Genomic DNA, 19,307 nt, shown 5'->3' on the forward strand with positions numbered 1-19,307 from the left:
GACACACACACACAGACACACACACACACACAAACTGAAACACCTGTCCTCTGATCTGTCTTACCTGTTTCTGCTAGAATCCCCAGCTCTGCCGTTTCGCTGATTTTCATTTTCTTTTTTTTCTTCTTTTCATCCTGTTGAGGAGAATGCGTGAGTAAGTAAATTTGGAAGCGTGACCCAGATAAGTCACGAAGAAGATGTAAATGTTGTTATTTTGTGGTAAACACACATATTTCATAATTAGGACAGCAGCCATGAGACACACTCTACAAATCCTGTTTTACACAAGGCGAGCCGTGACTGTTGTTCATCACACCATGACTCAGACTACTTTCCTTCCTCTGCAGGAAAACAGTGGTAAATAAACACAGCCTGTATTTAAAGTTCAGCTCTGTCTTCATTTACACATGCTGTTCCAAACCCATATGACTTTCTTTCTTCAGCTGAATGCAAGATGTTTAGCAGAATGAGTTGTTCCACTCGACAAAAGTATACAATGATGAGTGGTTGTCCAGCTCAAAATAAAATAAAATGAAATAAACTAAAATGAACATAAATCCCTATCCAACAAAACAAATCTCTATCCACTAAAATAAAATAAAATAAATCCTCATCCTCATCCACTAAAAATAAATAAAATTACTATCCTTATCCAATAAAATAAATTTCTACCCTCTAAAATAAAATAAATTAAAACAAAATAAAACAAAACAAAACAAAATAAAATAAAATAAAATAAAATAAAGCTTAAAATAAAAAATTCACCCCAACCCCATCTACAAAAATAAAATGAAATACAATTTTCACTGCATGGAAAAGAGCAGCACAAATATTCTGCTAAGCAAATCCATTTGTTTTACACATAAGAACAAAAGTCAGTTCCAATTTGGAGCTACATAAGCAGATTTTTACAAATCATCAAAAGAATGCAAATCAATCTAGTAACCAGCTGAACACTGTATTCCTCTAATGTTTCTTTCAAACAACAATTTTGGCAAAGTTGAACTTCCCTTCATAACCACAGGTGATGTATTATGTGTTTGTGTGTGTGTGTTTATGAATCCTAAAGCTGATTTGGTGAAATCTGTCGCTCTGATTGGCTCTGATTAGTTACAGAGCACAGGTGCATTCTGAAGTGAAAAGTGAAAAGAATGTGACGTCCCATACTCAGAATTTGTGCTCTGCATTTAACCTATCCAACTGCACACACACAGCAGTGAGTAGTGAACACACGCACACCGCGAACACACACCCGGAGCAGTGGGCAGCCATTTTTGCTGCAGCACAAATCCCTGCTGGTACTGAAACTCGAACCCACAACCTTTTGTTTACAAGTCCAACTCTCTAACCATTAGGCCACGACTGCCTTCTGGGTTATGTTTCACATCAGAGAATACAAATCTCTACACTAAAACACAGCAGATTGTAGCACTTTCAGCTCCTTAGTACATGTGAGAAATACAGATTTCCTAAGCATTTTAAGCCTGAGATTTGCACTTACTATAGTAAATCACAGGACAGTAAAACCATACTTTAAGTTTGTCACATGCACTAGTTGCCACTCTGCAAAATATCATGCAACCAGTTAAACTTATTAATTTGCTCACCTCACCGCTGTCACTTTCTGAGGATGAAAGCCTCTAAAATAAAATAAAATAAAATAAATAAAAATAAACCCCATCCCCATCCCCATCTACTAAAATAAAAATAAAAATAAAAATAAATAATAATGAAATAAAATGAAATGAAAATAAATCTCTATCCCATCCTCTAAAGTAAAATAAATCCACATCCCTATCCACTAAAATAAAACACACCCGGAGCAGTGGGCAGCCATTTTTGCTGCAGCACAAATCCCTGCTGGTACTGAAACTCGAACCCACAACCTTTTGTTTACAAGTCCAACTCTCTAACCATTAGGCCACGACTGCCTTCTGGGTTATGTTTCACATCAGAGAATACAAATCTCTACACTAAAACACAGCAGATTGTAGCACTTTCAGCTCCTTAGTACATGTGAGAAATACAGATTTCCTAAGCATTTTAAGCCTGAGATTTGCACTTACTATAGTAAATCACAGGACAGTAAAACCATACTTTAAGTTTGTCACATGCACTAGTTGCCACTCTGCAAAATATCATGCAACCAGTTAAACTTATTAATTTGCTCACCTCACTGCTGTCACTTTCTGAGGATGAAGAGGAGGAAGATGATGATGATGATGATGATGATGATGATGAGGAAGATGAGCTGAACTTCTGTGTGAGGAAGTGACAGTTATTGGACAACCCGGATACAAACCTGCTAGAACTTGTTATTGATGCTTGTCATATTTTTCTGTGGGTGTGTGTGTTTGTTCTGCCCTCAGGCCTTTTCTCTAATTGCGTAAGAAGGGAATTATTTTCTTCAAATGTTGAAAAACACTTGTGAGGACATGCATTCAGAAAGCCTCAGAAAATGGTCTAATAATCATGCTTTTCATCTCTACTTTGTTCTCAGATGCATGTATTATTCTGGGATTAAGCATGTAATAAAACATTCCTGTGTCCATGTCAAATATCATTTACATTGACACATGCTTTTATCCAAAGTGACAAACAAAACAGGAACAAAAGCACTTTGCCAACATCTATGCAGTTCCTCCTCAGATAATAATATGCAGAAGAAGTATGTGCTCATTAAGCTCTAATCAAGCAGGTGGAATGAGCGGGATGCCGCAGGGTTCACTACTGGGCCCTTTCTTGTTTCGCAATTTAAGTACCTTGCTTCTTTTCTTCTTCAGCTTTTTCTTCTTCTTCTTCTTGTTTTTATCATCGTCCTCACTGTCGGAGGAAGATGCAGAGCTGTCACATGACCAGGGGTCGTTCTGGAGAGGAAGAAAAGTGCATCAATATCCTTTCACAGTGAATGGAAAAGGGAAAGGGAAATTTACATCAGTGTGAACCATCTAGTACTAAGTACTAAGCTTGATTAAACTTTCCTACCTTTCTATCCTTCACACCTGGAACTTTTGGTTTGATGTCACACACTATCACGGAACAGGCCACGCCCCCTTCCTCCAATTCATTCCTGCGTTCTTCTGCAGCTGCACACATGCAGTTTAAAAAAATATTATATTAAAATCTACAAATATCATTAATTATATATATTGTCACTGAACAGCTGTTTTTACTGGTGTGCAACTGTCAAATGAACTTCTAACTTTCCAGATGTAAATTATTTCATCCAATCTATTGTTAAAAAAACATTTGTTTGTCTACAAACAAATAACGAGAAGCATTACAGATACTCTATTCCTCTTTCCTTCAGTTCCATAAGTTACATAGTTGAATTACCTGAAAGCTGCCCGGACTCCATCTGCTGCTCCTCAGGTGAGTCTGTGCTCAGCTGACTGCCGACAGGTGCCTTTATACCTGCGGGGAGGGGCTTAACAGCCACTTCCGCTATTCCTTCTCATGAATATTAATTAAAGCGGCTTCAACGAAATTGTTGAATAAACACCGTTTTATAAATATTAATAAACCTACCATCCCGGACACTGCAAGAACGCTATAGCACCAAATTAGATCTATTAGCCTACATATTTATGCAGTAAGGCTTTACAGAAACCCGCACACAGGCAGGACCTTCACTTCCTCGTTTTCTAGAGCCATTTGTCATTCAGTTTTAAAACACTAACTGAAGCCTCTCAACAGCACTTAATCTTTTCTGTAACAGCAGATCATGATGTTTCTCACACCCTTTGTAAACACTGAGAGGGTGTGTGCTTGTTGTCTCCTCTTACAGTCTCTCTTCAACAGTGATTGTAAGCTGTTTTTACATGTAAACCCGCCTGGAACACCTTCCCGAACACTTAAAATATGTCGGTTACACTTTACTTGAAGGGGTGTGCATAAGACTGACATGACACCTACATAATGATGACATGACACATGTCATGAATATGAAGGTTTTTTATGCATGTTTATGACAACTGTCATTAAGTGTCATTCGCTCAGTTATGTAATTTTTAATGCAAAGATGACATTGTTTGAGATGTCTTTGTTATGGGCTATGGTTAGGGGTAAGGGTAGGGGTAGGGTTAGGTTAGGGTTAGGTCAAATAATGTCATATTTGCATTAAAAATGACATAACTGAGCGAATGACACTTAATGACAGTTGTCATAAACATGCATAAAACCTCCTTCATATTCATGACGTGTCATGTCATGATTATGAATATGCACACCCCTTCAAGTGAAGTGTTACCAATATGTCTAGTTTTGCTAAATGGGAATACTAATATGGCGAAGGATTAAAGCATGGATATTAAGCCGTTTCCGATACGAATATGAACTTTGTTTCGTGACGTGATGAGAGAAAAAAATAAAAAGGCATCTGTGACCTTATTTCTTATTTTAAACTTCATACCGTGTAACCAAAAGCAAGATGAAAGAGTAATAATGTTAAGTAAATGTTAAAAGCATATTTCATTAAACATGTGTAATATATTAAATTAACACATTTTTGACATCATACATTTTTTTTAACTTTTTTTTTTCACCAACTGCTGGCACTTTCTTTCCATCTTGTGTCGCACACATGCAGCCATTAAAACAACAAGTCTCATGTATTTCTATATATTTGGACTGTTTTGGCTTGTTTGATCTGTGCAGATTTCTCTCCTGATTCAGACCAGACCACTTTTCTCTGGAGGAAGCGCGCTATTATGGATTATGGATTTGTTTCAGCTTTTGTCTTCTCCAGATGTTAACTGATGGACTGGAGTGCTGTGGATTACTTGTGGATTATTGTGATGTTTTTATCAGCTGTTAGGACTCTCATTCTGACGGCACCCATTCACTGCAGAGCATCCATTGCTGAGACACTGATGCAATGCTACATTTCTCCAAATCTGATGAAGAAACAAACTCATCCTAATCTTGTCTTGGATGGCCTGAGGGTGAGCACATTTTAGCAGATTTTCATTTTGAGTGAACTATTCCTTAAAAATAGTATGTCAAACAGAATGCATTATGCAATGAAAAATATTTCAAATTGAAGTCATATGACTGTCATGCAAGGGTGAATGGATGACCAGCCAACTCTGTCTGATATTACTCGGAGTCTGGTGCTAAAAACATTGCGGATCATGTTATGCAGCATCACATAGTATCTGCTTACATATAAATAATAAAACCTAACATAATGCACATAAAAATGATGGTTACTGCAAACCCGCTGACTCAAAACGAGGTCTGTTTGGCGACGGAGCAGAAATCGTCAGGCTCTGTGTCATGACGTTATGTTTTTTCGGTGATGTTGCAAAGCAACTGAAATCCTTACACTGGGTTATTACGGTTTAAATGCCTCTCATTTACATTCATGTATAAATGTATGGGCTGATATGTGTCACGGTTCACCTATGGCGCGGAGCGAGGAACGAGGAGACAAGGTTTTCAACTCACGGAAGTCTTTTAATTCAAAATCCACGGGAATACTCGGGGTAGACAGGAGCACAGGAAACACAAGGGTTGACGTGTATCTCAGACAGCACAGACTGGGGCTAATAAACACTGGGCAATGAGGGGAACACAGGTGCATGGAATGACTAATTAACTGAGACACAGCACACCTGGGGAGGGAAAACACAACACAATAAGTCCAGGGGCGTGACAATATGAGAATACAATGATTTCAGGTTCTTGTCAAGTCTTACGGAAACAAATCATATTTACATTATTAGTAATACAGACTTTGCAGGATACTGTTGTTCAGTGCTTAAAATACACAATAAAACACTAGCTTACTAATTAATACTGCGCTGTTTACATTCTAGTGCCTACTTTTATTTATTTTTTTATTATATGCAACAGTAAGGCTGTATGCAGAATAGCATAGTACCATTGTATTTCTGCAATATATAGTATGTACTGTATACTGTGGACAGTTTGTATAAAATGTACTGCATATAATTAGAGCACACTGTGCAAAATACTGTATCCCACAATGCAATATATTGTATTTCTGCAATATATAGTATGTACTGTATACTGTGGACAGTTTGTATAAAATGTACTGCATGTAATTAGAGCACACTGTGCAAAATACTGTATCCCACAATGCAATAGACCCCCATTTCCAATCCGATGAAGAAATATCAACCTCAATGCTTGGTGATCATCATGGATGTACAGATACAGTTGTTTTGCAATTGAATTATGAAAATGGTCATTCATTTGTCAAGACAAATACTATTCTTATTTTTATAATCTATAAAAAAAATGTAAAAAATATTACTTTATTTTTTATAATTTGTAAAATGTATTTTAGCTTAAAATAACAACAATTATAATAATAATTATTATTATAGTGTATTGTTTATAGCTTTAATACACTATAATATTTTAGCTCAAAATAATACTAACTGTAGTAATAGTAGTAATAATAATAATAATTGTAATAATTGTTGTCATAGTGTATTACTTATATTTTAAAAATATATTATTAACATTATTATTTAGCTTAAAATAATAATAACAACTAACAACCATTATTTTATTTTAATTATTATTTTATTTTTTATTTAGCACATTTTTAGCTTAAAATAATAGAAGCGTAATAATAATAATAATAATAATAATTGTTGTTGTTATGGCATATTGTTTATAGTTTAAACAACAACAACAATTCATCTTTATTTCATGTAATCTTTATATAAGTGGTTTAAATGCCTGGCTGTGAAAAGCTCATCACATTGCATTGTGGGTTTCATTATTTTATATATGTAACAGGTCACCTGGTATTCCGTGTGTGCGGAAATTTTGGTCAGTATTCATACTATATACTGTATATACAGTATGTAATGCTAAGATGTTCCACTGTTTTTAGCTGACACTGATTAGTCTTGTCTTCTGAAGCTCCTCCTGCGGCATTCTGGGAATGAAATATAATGCCGAGATATCGTGTATCAGGTATTGTTCATAAATGCTTCCCCAGGATCATTTCCTAGAGCTGGCGAGGTTTTCATGTTAGTTCAGCTTAACCAGGACTGACTAGAGAGCAGAGACGTGTGAAGTGCCGTGAGGGCCGATAACACACTGCTGTGTGCTTGAGATTTGTGCTTGATTATAAAAACAGGTTATTGCGATTCAGTACTATTTATAGCTTAATGATAATGATAATAATAATAATAATAATAATAATGATTATTATTAGTTATAAAAAAAAATCTAATTTAGTTATACTCAATAATAATAATAACAATAATAACTATTATCTTTATTAAATAATTAGAAATAGTTATATATTATTAGTATATATTTAATATAAAAATAACAGAAAATAGAAAAAATATAAACATTACTCAATAACAGTTATTATCATCAATCATAAAATAATTATAAAGCTTTTATTATATTTTTTAAACTATAAAAACAATGTGCTATAATAATAACAACTATTATTATTGTTGTTTGTCATTATATAGCATATTTTTTATTATTTTTATATAGTGTTTTTAAATAAAAATAATAATTATTTTTTATTTATTGTTATTTAATTATAAGTTATATAATTATTTTTATTTTTATAAGCGATAAAAATATGCTATAATAACAACAACAGTTAATACTGTTGTCATTCTTTTATTTAGTTTTTTTTGCTTAAAATAATTATTGTTATTATTATTATTATTATTATTATAGTGTATTGTTATTGCTTATAGCTTATAATAATTATAATTATTTTATCGTATTATTTCATGTAATCTTTATATAAGTGGTCTGAAACGCCTTGAAAAGGGTGCCACGTCTGAGCTCATCGCACTGCATTCTGGGACTGCTAACTGGAAGTGCACACATGATGCCTTTGCATGCTGGCCAGGAAGGTGGCTCACTAGATTTGGGAAGTGAGACGAGCCGCGAGTGTTTTCTGTGTGTCTGCTGAGATCCGCTGTATTCCCAGCTCGTCTCTCCACATGTTCTCCAGCAACCTCACAGCTGAAGGATGCCAAGGGAACAGATGTTGAGAACAACTGCACACACAGCTGGATGAAACACACCGTGTGCTGCGAGGAAAAGAGGGAGGGGTTTAGATGAGCGTGTGTGTGTGTGTGTGTGTGTGTGTGAGGGAGAACAAAAGCTATTTGCAATTTAAATGTATGCAAAATACCACAAGAGTACAGTTTGTCAGTAAAGCAACGTTTCCGTCCCGTGTGTTCAAGAGAACAAAATCATCACTTCTGGGAAACTTTCACATGACTTTTTAAATGCACATCTATACATTTATTTGCTAAATGTGCTTTCATTTGATGTGCATTTTATTTTTATCAAATAAATGTATCCATCTCAAGTAAACATATGCATTTCTTGCACATTTTATTCACGTCTATTCAACCATATGTGCCAAAATGTGCATAAAAATACATGAAAATACAACACCATTTTAGTGATGTAAATATAGTACCATAGTTTTTATTAATACTTTGAGTTTTTTGTTTTCCATTTTCTTTTAATTTTGAATTTTTACATTTTGATTTTTTTTTATTTGTCTGTTTTATTTTTGGTTATTTTAGTACTTTCTCTTCAAGTAAAAATGCATTTTTAATGCACATATTTCTCACCATATATTCCAAAATTTGCATAAAAAATACATGGATAGCTATTTTAGTATTGCTAACAGAGTTTTTATTAATATTAGGAATTGGTTTTACAATTTTAAAGTTGTAGTAATTTTTAAAATCTGTCTATATTTTTATTAATTTTATTTCAGATTTAGTTATTTTCAGTTTGAGTTATTTTAGTACTTCAACTTTAACTAAACAAAATTAGATGTGCATATCTTGTTACAAAATAATTGTATCTACCTCAAGTAAACATATGCATTTCTTATGTGTATCTTTCAAACCATAAATCCCAAAAATGTGCATAAAAACACATGGATAGCAGTGCTTTTTTAGCATTGTTAATATAGTAGTATATTTTTATTAATATTTTGAATTAATTTTTTATTTTTACATTTTCTGTTTTCTTTTTAATTTGAGTAATTTTAAAAATATGTCTATTTATTTTTTGGTATAAATTTTAGTTTGATGTTTTCAGTTTCAGTTATTTTAATACTTCAAATTTAAATTAAATTAAAACTTGAATTCAACTAAAACTTGACTAAATTACTAATTACTAAAACTTTAATTTTCAAATTTAAGTTAATGTAAAAATATGCATATTTTTCTATTTTTTAAAAATATTTTCTAATTAATTAATTTCTAATTTGTATCAATTTGTATGATTTTCTGTTAGTTATTTTAATACTTCAAATTTAAATGAAAATTCCAAATGTTGACTGCAACAAACTAAAATAAAATAGTAAAATAGTAAATAATTTGACTTTTTTTACATTTTATTTTATTTCTATTTGAGTTTTTTTTCTATTTACATAAATATGTTTAATAGTTTAGTTATAGTTAATGATAATAACATGTTCAGTATGGTTAATCTGTACGTTATTGTACATTACATCACTATTATACTGCTCCTATATAATGATGCATTTGAAAAGCACAATGAAACCCAGCTTTGCTCAGGTTCAGCCGGTGCAGAGATGTGTTTGTCTCTGCTGTGTGTCTGTGTTTCAGTGTCTGACAGACAGATGGAGACGGGTGTCTGTCAGCTTTAGTGTCTGTAAACGCACATTTACCCTCAAAGAGAGAGTGCGGCTCTTCAGAAACAGCTGCTTGGGCGACACGCCGGTGCTAAAGCGCTGATTAAATGCCGTTCTGCAGCTCTTTCCATCTGCTCTGAGTTCCATCTTGATGAAACAATCTCGTTTGCTCAATAAGATTTATGGCATATGTGTCTTTTTATTGTTTAATTTTCGCTTAGATCCGATCATAGCGTCCTTCTAGTAAAAAACATCATTTAGCTTTTCATTGGACTCCACTCTACACATGTACAGCACTTGTCCAGTGCATCGCAAGTACACTATCATGTTGTATACTTAGTGTACATGTGCATGCTTGTGTATTAAACCTCAGTACTCCAGGGGGCGCTAAAGTTGACTTCAAATGTCATTGTTATTATAGCATAATTTTATTGTTTATAGCTTTACTACTACTACTACTACTAACAGTAACAGTAACAAATATTATTATTAATGAAGTTGTTGTCATTTTATATATTTTATTTAGCATTTTTAGCATATTATTGTCGCTATTATTTCATTATAGTGCATTTTTATTGTTCATAGCTTAAAATAATAACAATAATAATAATGATAATAATTTTATAAAATGATTTTTTTTATAATAACAACACAAAATAATTTATATTTTGCTGTTTGCTGTTGATGTCTTTGCATATTTTTAATTTAAAATAATAATACAACAATAAAACAGCAGCAGCAACAACAATAATAATAAATTATTATTTTGTTATGAAATGAAAAATGTGCTTTAACATTAAAAATAATTTATATTATTTCTATTGTTGATGATATAGTCATATAATTTTTAAATGTATGTTTTAACTTAAAATATTAATATTAATAATAATTGTTATTTTTATTATAGCATATTTGAATGTTTATAGCTCATAATAATAATAATAGTAAATAACAACAATAACAATTTTTGTAATTTTATCAAATTAATTATTAAATAATTAATATAAATGTTGTGGTTGCTGTCATCATTATATAGTATTTTATATGTATTTTTATTTAATATATTTATAGCTTATTATAGTTGTTGCGTGTATTTTTATTGTTTATTGCCTAAAATAATAGCACTACTATTACTAATACACGGTGCAAGATTCTCTTCAAACTGTATTTTTATTTTCAGTTTTTATTGTATATTATTTCATTAGCTAATCTAGTTTGAAAAGTCTTACTTCTTATTGTTTTCGGTCTGTGTTTGCATATTAGTGGACTTTTCTGTATTTGGTGTCATTCATTCCTGTCTTTACGGAGAGTTTACAAACCATTACACATTCTCAGACAGTCGAGTTTGACAGGTTTGCTGTGAATCCCTGTTCTCAGTGTTTTCTGATTGTAGCTGATAATGGGATGGTTTGTTGCACCTGTCATCATTCTGACAGAGCTATGGCAGAAATCTTGCCTCTGAGCAGCTAGAAACGACTCTATTTGTCTGCTGAATCTCTGAAGTGTCATGCTGATGCTCCTTCAGTCCTTCTGGCCACAGACGAATAATGCAGCTTTTACTAATAAAAGTATCTACTACATATTGTTATATTTGGATATGTATTATGGCACTACCATGGGACTATTTTTTTTTTTAGCATACTGTATGCACCAAAGTAGTACCATTGTATTATTATTAAGGGTGGAACATGCTCATCTACTTGGAGCAGAAATTAATATCAGGGTTATTCAGTATCATTGAGATACTAGGTTTTAATCCTATTTAAAAAATATTAATATTAATAATAATAGTTTTTAATAATATTTTCAATTTATTTGTATTCATTATATTTTATTTGTATATTTTATTTTTCTAATTTTGTTGTGTGTTTTTGTAATGTTTCTTACATTTTCTTTTTTTTATTTTTAGTTTAGTTATTTTAGTGCTTCATGATAAACTAAATGAAAATGAGAAATGATGCATTGGCAAATAGCTGAAATAATAAAAAAATATATTGAATTTTATTTCAGTTAAAGTGTTTTATTTCAAGTAAGAAAATTTGTTTTATGGTTTTAGTGAACTATAATAACCCTGATGAACATAAAACCACAAAATAAGTGTCAGAACATTTGAGAAAATCTATATTGCTGTCAATATGTAGCATAGTTTTTATTTATTTTTATATAGCATATTTATCAAACAAAATTGTATTTTCTTTTCTTTACAACATTTTTTTTTGTAACAAGTGTATATTTCTGGACTTAAAGTCATTTATATTCATGTAATACCCAACAAATAAATGATAAATCAAGAAAAATAATTATAAATAATTGTTAGACCATTTGAGAAAAATTTTATTTTTGGCATTTATTTATTATTATTTTTTTGCTTGAAATAAAGATGAATGGTTGTTGTTTTTATTATTATAGTGTTACTGATTTTTATTTTTTTTATAGCTTAAAAAATTTGGTGTAGGATTTACTTTGAAACAATTTTCACTCTGAAATTGTTGGTAAATTTCAGAAATAATTATTAGGAAACAGCAAGAAGCATATTGCATTACAAAAATGTAAGCAAAAAGACTGAAATAGTATTTTCTTGTCAATAATCTTCAAAAATGATTTTCTACAGTATATGTTTCTGGCCTTAGGGTTAATAATATTCATGTTTTTACCCCCCCCAAAAAAAATTTAATAATAAATACATAAAATAAAATAAATAAAGATTTTTTTATACAGTATATTTTTCTGTCCTTAAGAGTCACTTATATTTATGTTTTGTCCAAAAGAAAAATATTTTTTTTTTTTACAGTATATGTTTCTGTCCTTAAGAGTCACTTATATTTATGTTTTGTCCAAAAAAAAAATAATTTGTTTTTAATTTTTTTTTTATAGTATATGTTTCTGGCCTTAGGGTTAATAATATTTTTTTTTTACAGTATATTTTTCTGTCCTTAAGAGTCACTTATATTCATGTTTTGTCCAACAAAAAGACACACAAGCAAAAAGAAAATGTGTTTTTGGTACAGAAATGAACATAAAAAAAATCACAAAATAAATGTCAGACCACTCAAGACAAAACGTAAAAAAACAAATTCACTGTGAAACATACAGAAAAAAAAAAGTCACATGGAACAAGCTCATATGTTGAATACCTGCGTTTGTCCAGACGGAGGCGCTGTTGCTACACAGCAGATGAGAGCAGCTCTGAGTCTGGGTGAGATGACCTTGATAAAGCCAAGAGTGAACGAGAAGGAGTCTGGAAGGAGGGGAGCCCGCGGTGCGAGAGACATAATCCAGCTCAGAACTGAACCTATCGATTGAGAGAGAGAGAGAGAGAGAGAGAGAGTAGAGCTTGGGTTTTAGTCAATGGAAACATGATTCTCTTCCGCATAACACCACTCCCAGCATTCAGCCTCCTGCATCTGACATCTAAACATCAGAGCACCCAAATAAAGCCTCCAGATACTCACACATGCACATGAGCTATGATAATTAATGTGTACAGCCTTTCAAAACAATACTGTTAATAAACACAGAGGGGAATTGGGTAAGAATGAATTGTGTTCACTGATGGTGCTTGACTGAATAGAATTGTGCGAATCAGGTAACGGTGGAAAAACGGCCCCAAATTAGTGCAGAATTCAATTAGCAATTACCTGACCGAGTCACATACGCCTGCCAGCGACTTCATGACCTTCAGAGATTCATTCGGTGTGAACGTATACCTATAATAATCACACACCTGTAAGTTCAACGAAACACTAATCACGTCAGAATCTCTGTAGATATGAAATAGAAATTAAAGTTTGTTTAGAATATTTAGATTTAATATTTGATATATTTAATACCTCATAGTTAGTTAGACTGAAATTTATGAAAATAAGTTGTGTGTGTGTGTGTGTGTGTGTATATATATATATATAAAAAAATTTTTTTTAACGGGTTTATATTTAAACATATTTGTTTCAAGTAATATTTTTTATGGTTTTAGTTTTAGTTCAACTATGATCACCCTGATTCAACCAGGAGTCACATTACATGAATCATGTAAATAACATAAAATATTATATTTTTATTTGATTAATTATCAAATGAATTAATATTTCAATGTTTAATTTTAATTAATATTCATTAATATTTTTATTATTATTATCATCATTATTATTATATTTAATAACACTTAATTTTTAGCTAGACTGAAATTGATAAAATAAGTTTGAGTTTTTCTGCATTTGACTTCAATTAACATTTATTTCGTATCAAGTAATAAAATGTTTTTATGGTTTTAGTTTTTGTTGAACTATAATAACCCTGATTCAACTAGGAATTACATTACATAAATCACATTATAATGTTATTTTACTAATTATTAAATTAAGTAATATTATTTTTTTTTTTTAAGTTATATTAATAATATAACACTTTTAACACTAATACTACTACAATTATTAATATATTTAATAATACTTAATATTTAGTAAGACTGAAATTACTATTTTTTTTCTAAATTACTGTTTCAATAAATACAATTTTTTGCCTTTTCTTTATTTTTAATTACTGCATTATTTCATAAATATTCCACTTAATAGAATAATGAAAGAAGAATCCTTCACACTGCTGTACCGTGCAAAAATCCAATATTAATCGAAATGCTTCGGTCACGCAACCGTCATCAGATGCTTGAATTTAAATGATTGCATGCATCTAAAAAAAAAAAAAACAGTCTATTTTTCTGTATTATAAATATTACACTTATGAAAGAATAATCTGCATATTTAAATACAGTTTAGTTGAAGCTCCAATAAAAAGATTCCTCTTGTGAATGTAACTGGACCGCAGTGCAGCACCTTTGCTGGAGGATCATCAGGTAATTAGGTACGTCAGACACAGTTCATTTATTAGACTTAATGACTGACACTGAATGACATTCCAGTAATCAGCACAGCAACCTTCCGGTGACCTTCTCTCTCCTCGGCCGATTCACCGGCCTCTGTTCTCCAGATCTCTATTTGATTTGCTCGGGCTGAACTCTGACACGGTTCGCTTTCTAGAGACGCGGCGAGCAGAACTCACGGGGATTTTGTGTGTGAAGACATTGATTTTTCTAACTCTCAGAAACCGAAGAATTTATCAGCTCTTCTATTCTCGTGTGAATGTAGCAGGCTATTAGCCGCAGAACAACGGAGGACAGAAACGATCAGACTTAACAAGACATTAGTATCAAGCAGCTATCAGGAAAACACATTTATCATGTCTCAAACCTACTAAAGTAGGGAATCTTACGTGTCTGAAGCCCTTCATGTGCAGCGAACACTGCTACTAAACTAGATTGCATTAAAAAACGAGATGAGTTTGTTCCTTCCTCAGATTTAGAGAAATGTAGCATTGCATCAGTGTCTCTGCAGTGAATGGGTGCCGTCAGAATGAGAGCTGATAAAAACATCACAATAATCCACAAGTAATCCACAGCACTCCAGTCCATCAGTTCACATCTGGAGAAGACAAAAGCTGAAACAAATCCAGCATTAAGACGTTTTTAATTTCAAACCGTTGCTTCCGGCTAAAATACGAGTCCATATATATATATATATGTACTAAATATTAATTATTACATTTAAGTATTACCTTATGATATTTTCATTGAACTTATGTGAATATTAAAGTGGGTTCCCATTAATTGAATCGCTGAAGGTCATGGTAGGCGTATCTGACTCGATCAGGTAATTGCAAACTGCTTTCTGCACTAATTTTGGGGGCGTTTTTTCCACCGTTACCCGATCTGCACAATGAATGGCAGTAGGACGCTCACCAGGCTTTGAGACACTGTTTGTGATCATCGTGGAGCTTTAAAACCACTGTCAGAGGAGAAAAAAGAAGAACGGAAGGAACAGAAGCAAGAAGAGAGAGCAGTACATATGAACTGCCAAAACATGTGTGTTTACCTGCCACCAGGCTGCTCTGATCCGTCCGCCGGGGTTCTCCAGCACCAGACCCAGACAGCAGCGGGCCAACAGAAGCAAAGCACTTCAACTACAAGCAGATCAAACACACACTGGATTCAGTCTCATCAGGACTCAGCTCAGAGAGCGTTTCCATCCACACTCTTGTCAACATTGTGGGTCAAACCTATTTTGAATACAATGAACTTGTTTTTATTTATAAAAAAATGAAAGAAAGGATTTAAATGAATAAGAAAAAGAAAGAGTAGGCTTAGTGCATGTTAACTCTTTCAAGTGACATTTTTAGTTTATTGAAAGTGCACACATTCACTCTTAATGTTATGATTAATGGCTCCCGTAACATTTCTTGTCTCATCATACTTAATATTTTAGTTTTATTGACACTATTATAGTTTTTATTAATATATTGAATTAGCTTTTATTTTTTATATTTTCCGGTTTCATTTTAATTTTAGTTAAAACATTAGTATTTTCTTTATTTCTTTTTAGTTTCAAGCTTTTTTTGTTTTGTTTTGATGTTTTTAACAGGTTAAACTAAATGAAAGTGAAAAATGTTGCCTTAGCAATCAGTTGATAAGTGGACAAAAATAAGTTTTATTTTATTTAATTTTATTTTATTTTCAGTTAATGCTAATTTTTATTTCAAGTAACAGAATTTTTCAAGGTTTTATTTTTAGTTAACTATAATAACAATTATTCAACTAGGTCTTATATTGCATGAATCATGTCAATAACAAATTATTGTATTTTAATTATTAAATATATTAATATTTAAACATTTTAATTTTAATAATTTTTTATTAAAATCAACATTAATTTATATTAATTTGTATATTATTATTATTATTATTATTATTAGTAGTAGTAGTATATTTAATAATAGTTCATATTTAGTTAGACTGACATTTATAAACAAGTTTTAGTTTTTTTTTATTATTTTAATTTAATTAATTATTTTTTAAATTAATATCTAAATTTGAATTAATATTTATTATTATTATTATTATTATTATTATTATTATTATGTTACATGAATCAAGTAAATGATATAGTGAAATCTGACAAAAAGAAGTTGAGTAGTTTGCCCAATTTGGCCTTATAATATATAATACAGTCCTGTTAAACAGTTGCTGTCTGACTTTCATCGTGACAAAAAGAAATCCAAGGAGTTGACCTCATTTCTCGGATAAAATTGGGAACAGCCCCATTTTTACAAGTCATATCCTGCATTGTACTGAAATGCTATTTTTCCTGACAGTTATAGTCTTATCATTAGTTTGACTGTGGCTTTACATACAGAGCTGTCAACACTGACACCAGGTCAGTAAAACTCTGGCTTTGACCGGCTTTTACACCAAACTAGTGTCTGTTTTTCTCATTCAACTCGGAAAAACAGACTAAAGAGAGACACGAGTAAGTTTAAACAGGCCAAACATTAGCATAACCTTCACCAAACGCAAAGTTCTTCTGGAGGAAACTTGTGTTGCTGACCGCTGAATGTTGCCAAAATAGGATAAAACACCCTGACAGTATCATCAATGTTTGATCCTGGTCATTCTGGACAGAAAACACAGTGGCTGTGTCTCCGACCGCAGAGATCTGACTCTCGGTCTAATCTCTACACTGGCAGTGCTCCACAAACAGCATCCTAATGGAAATGGAGCCTGATTGTGTTTGATTTGAGACGCTCTTCAGCAGCAGCTTCAGTAACGCTCACTCATGCACCAAACCAAAAGAGACTCTCCAGAGGATTCAGACATTAGCATGCGGCCCTGCTGAAGCGCTGATACACATAGAACTACAATAGTCATGCATTGCACACAATGAGTGAAATACTGCATTATTAAAGATATAGTACTATTAATTAAGGATTTCCCACTGTATGTTTCACCAAGCTTAACCATGAAGTATGGCGAATTTGGCAAGCTTACTTGTGATTCAAATATGTTCTAAGAATGCTTTGCATTCCTATTATATTATGAAAACATTATTTCTGAATTTTCACTGAATGTTCAGAATTTTTTAAAAATTTTTTCTTGCCTATGCAAATTTTAGAGTAAACATTAAAGGAAAGTTCCGTTTTACCATTATGCAAACATTATGGTAACGTTACTTTTGAACGTTCTCTGAATGTTCTGACAATGTTATATCAACGTTATGAACAAACGTTCTTCCAGTTACATTAATAGAACGTTTGTTCAAAATTACCTGGGGCCGGATTCTCAAAACAAACATGCAAACAAACAAACAAACAAACAAACAAACAAACTTCTTAACTGCTTAATTTTCTTAAAGGGATAGTTCACCCAAAAATTAAAATTCTGTCATTAATTACTCACCCGCATGTCGTTTCAAACCTGTAAGACCTTCGTTCATCTTCGGAACACAAATGAAGATATTTTTGATGGAATCTGAGAGCTGTCCGACCCTCCCATAGACAGCAACACAACTGAAATGTCACACGGATACACTGTTTCCGTTCAGATTAAATCACAATAACGTAGGAAACAGATCCGGCGTGACGCAGCTGACACAGAACAGCATACGCTGTTTACAGGGTGATTCGGAGGAGATGATTTGCTGAATAAAGTCATTTTTTTTTCTTTTGTGCACAAAAAGTATTCTCGTAGCTTCATATAATTGCAGTTGAACCACTGATGTCACATGGATTATTTTACTGATGTCCTTGCTATGTTTCTGGACTTGGGAACATTTCAGGTGCGTTTGCTGTTTGGACATTCATCTTGTTTTTGTTTTTTTTAAATCAACGTTTTTGAAATGTTGTTTTTCAATATTATTTTCTTTAATTTCTCTTTATCTTGTTAATTTATTTTATGTTATTATTTTTTCCCTTTCTTCTCTCCCTCCCCCCTTTTCCTTTAATTTATAATCTATTTATTTGCTTAATTAAATTGTGATTATTGGAATTATTTTCAATATTATTTTCTTTCTTTCTCTTTATCTTAATTTATTTTGTGTTATTTTTTTCCTTCTCTCCGTCCCCTCCTTTTTTTCCCTTAAATAAAACTACTTTATATACATTCAAGAAATGTGTACTACATAAACATTATACAATCTAACACCAACTGTCACGATGCACACACACGAGGAACGAGGAGACGCTGGAGAATACTTTACCAAGACTTTATTTTCAGGAACCAAGGGAGACCAAGGCGGAGCAGGGGACTCGGGAGGCCAAGGCCAAGGCGGAGCAGCGTAATCGGGAGGCCAAGGCCATGGCGGAGCAGGGGAATCGGGAGGCCATGGCGTATCTGGGGACTCCGGGGCCCCTACGGCTGGAGTCATACTACCCCCCCCCAAAAAAAATCCGTGGGGAAATCTACGGGGCTGTATTCGGGGCCTGGAGCCCTCCCTGGGCCTAACGGGGAATCTGGAGCCCTATCAGGAGCCCTCCCTGGGCCTAACTGGGGATCAGGAGCCCTCCCTGGGCTGAAATGGGGAACAGGAGCCTTTCCTGGGCTGAACTGGGAATCAGGAGCCCTTCCTGGGCTGAACTGGGGAACAGGGTAGCGCTTACGTGGTGCTGGCACTGGAGGGCGCCCTGGCGGAGCAGGCACAGCGAAGTGCATTCGAGGAGCTGGGACTGGTATGAGTTTTGGGGCTGGAGCCAACACGGGGGCGAGCTCTGGGGCTGGAGCCGGCACTGGGGCGAGCTCTGGGGCTGGAGCCGGCACTGGGGCGAGCTCTGGGGCTGGCACATGATC

At 33.0% G+C, this 19,307-nt stretch overlaps 1 protein-coding gene across 1 annotated transcript in view; it reads right to left on the reverse strand.

Annotated features, from left to right (window-relative positions):
* Positions 1-19,307, reverse strand: part of LOC107681913 (cylicin-1-like) — a 58,506-nt gene that overhangs the window by 12,508 nt on the left and 26,691 nt on the right. Inside the window, exons 2-10 of the mRNA XM_016478285.1 lie at positions 15,565-15,652; positions 15,432-15,477; positions 13,279-13,347; positions 7,808-7,980; positions 3,337-3,414; positions 2,986-3,086; positions 2,763-2,867; positions 2,173-2,259; positions 65-134 (exon numbers count right to left, since the gene is read on the reverse strand). Coding sequence (XP_016333771.1) covers positions 65-134; positions 2,173-2,259; positions 2,763-2,867; positions 2,986-3,086; positions 3,337-3,414; positions 7,808-7,980; positions 13,279-13,347; positions 15,432-15,477; positions 15,565-15,652 — 817 coding nt within the window. The remainder of the gene's footprint in view (positions 1-64; positions 135-2,172; positions 2,260-2,762; positions 2,868-2,985; positions 3,087-3,336; positions 3,415-7,807; positions 7,981-13,278; positions 13,348-15,431; positions 15,478-15,564; positions 15,653-19,307) is intronic.

This window comes from Sinocyclocheilus anshuiensis, unplaced genomic scaffold (assembly GCF_001515605.1).
Source record: "Sinocyclocheilus anshuiensis isolate Anshui unplaced genomic scaffold, SAMN03320099.WGS_v1.1 scaffold2470, whole genome shotgun sequence".
NCBI lineage: Eukaryota > Metazoa > Chordata > Actinopteri > Cypriniformes > Cyprinidae > Sinocyclocheilus > Sinocyclocheilus anshuiensis.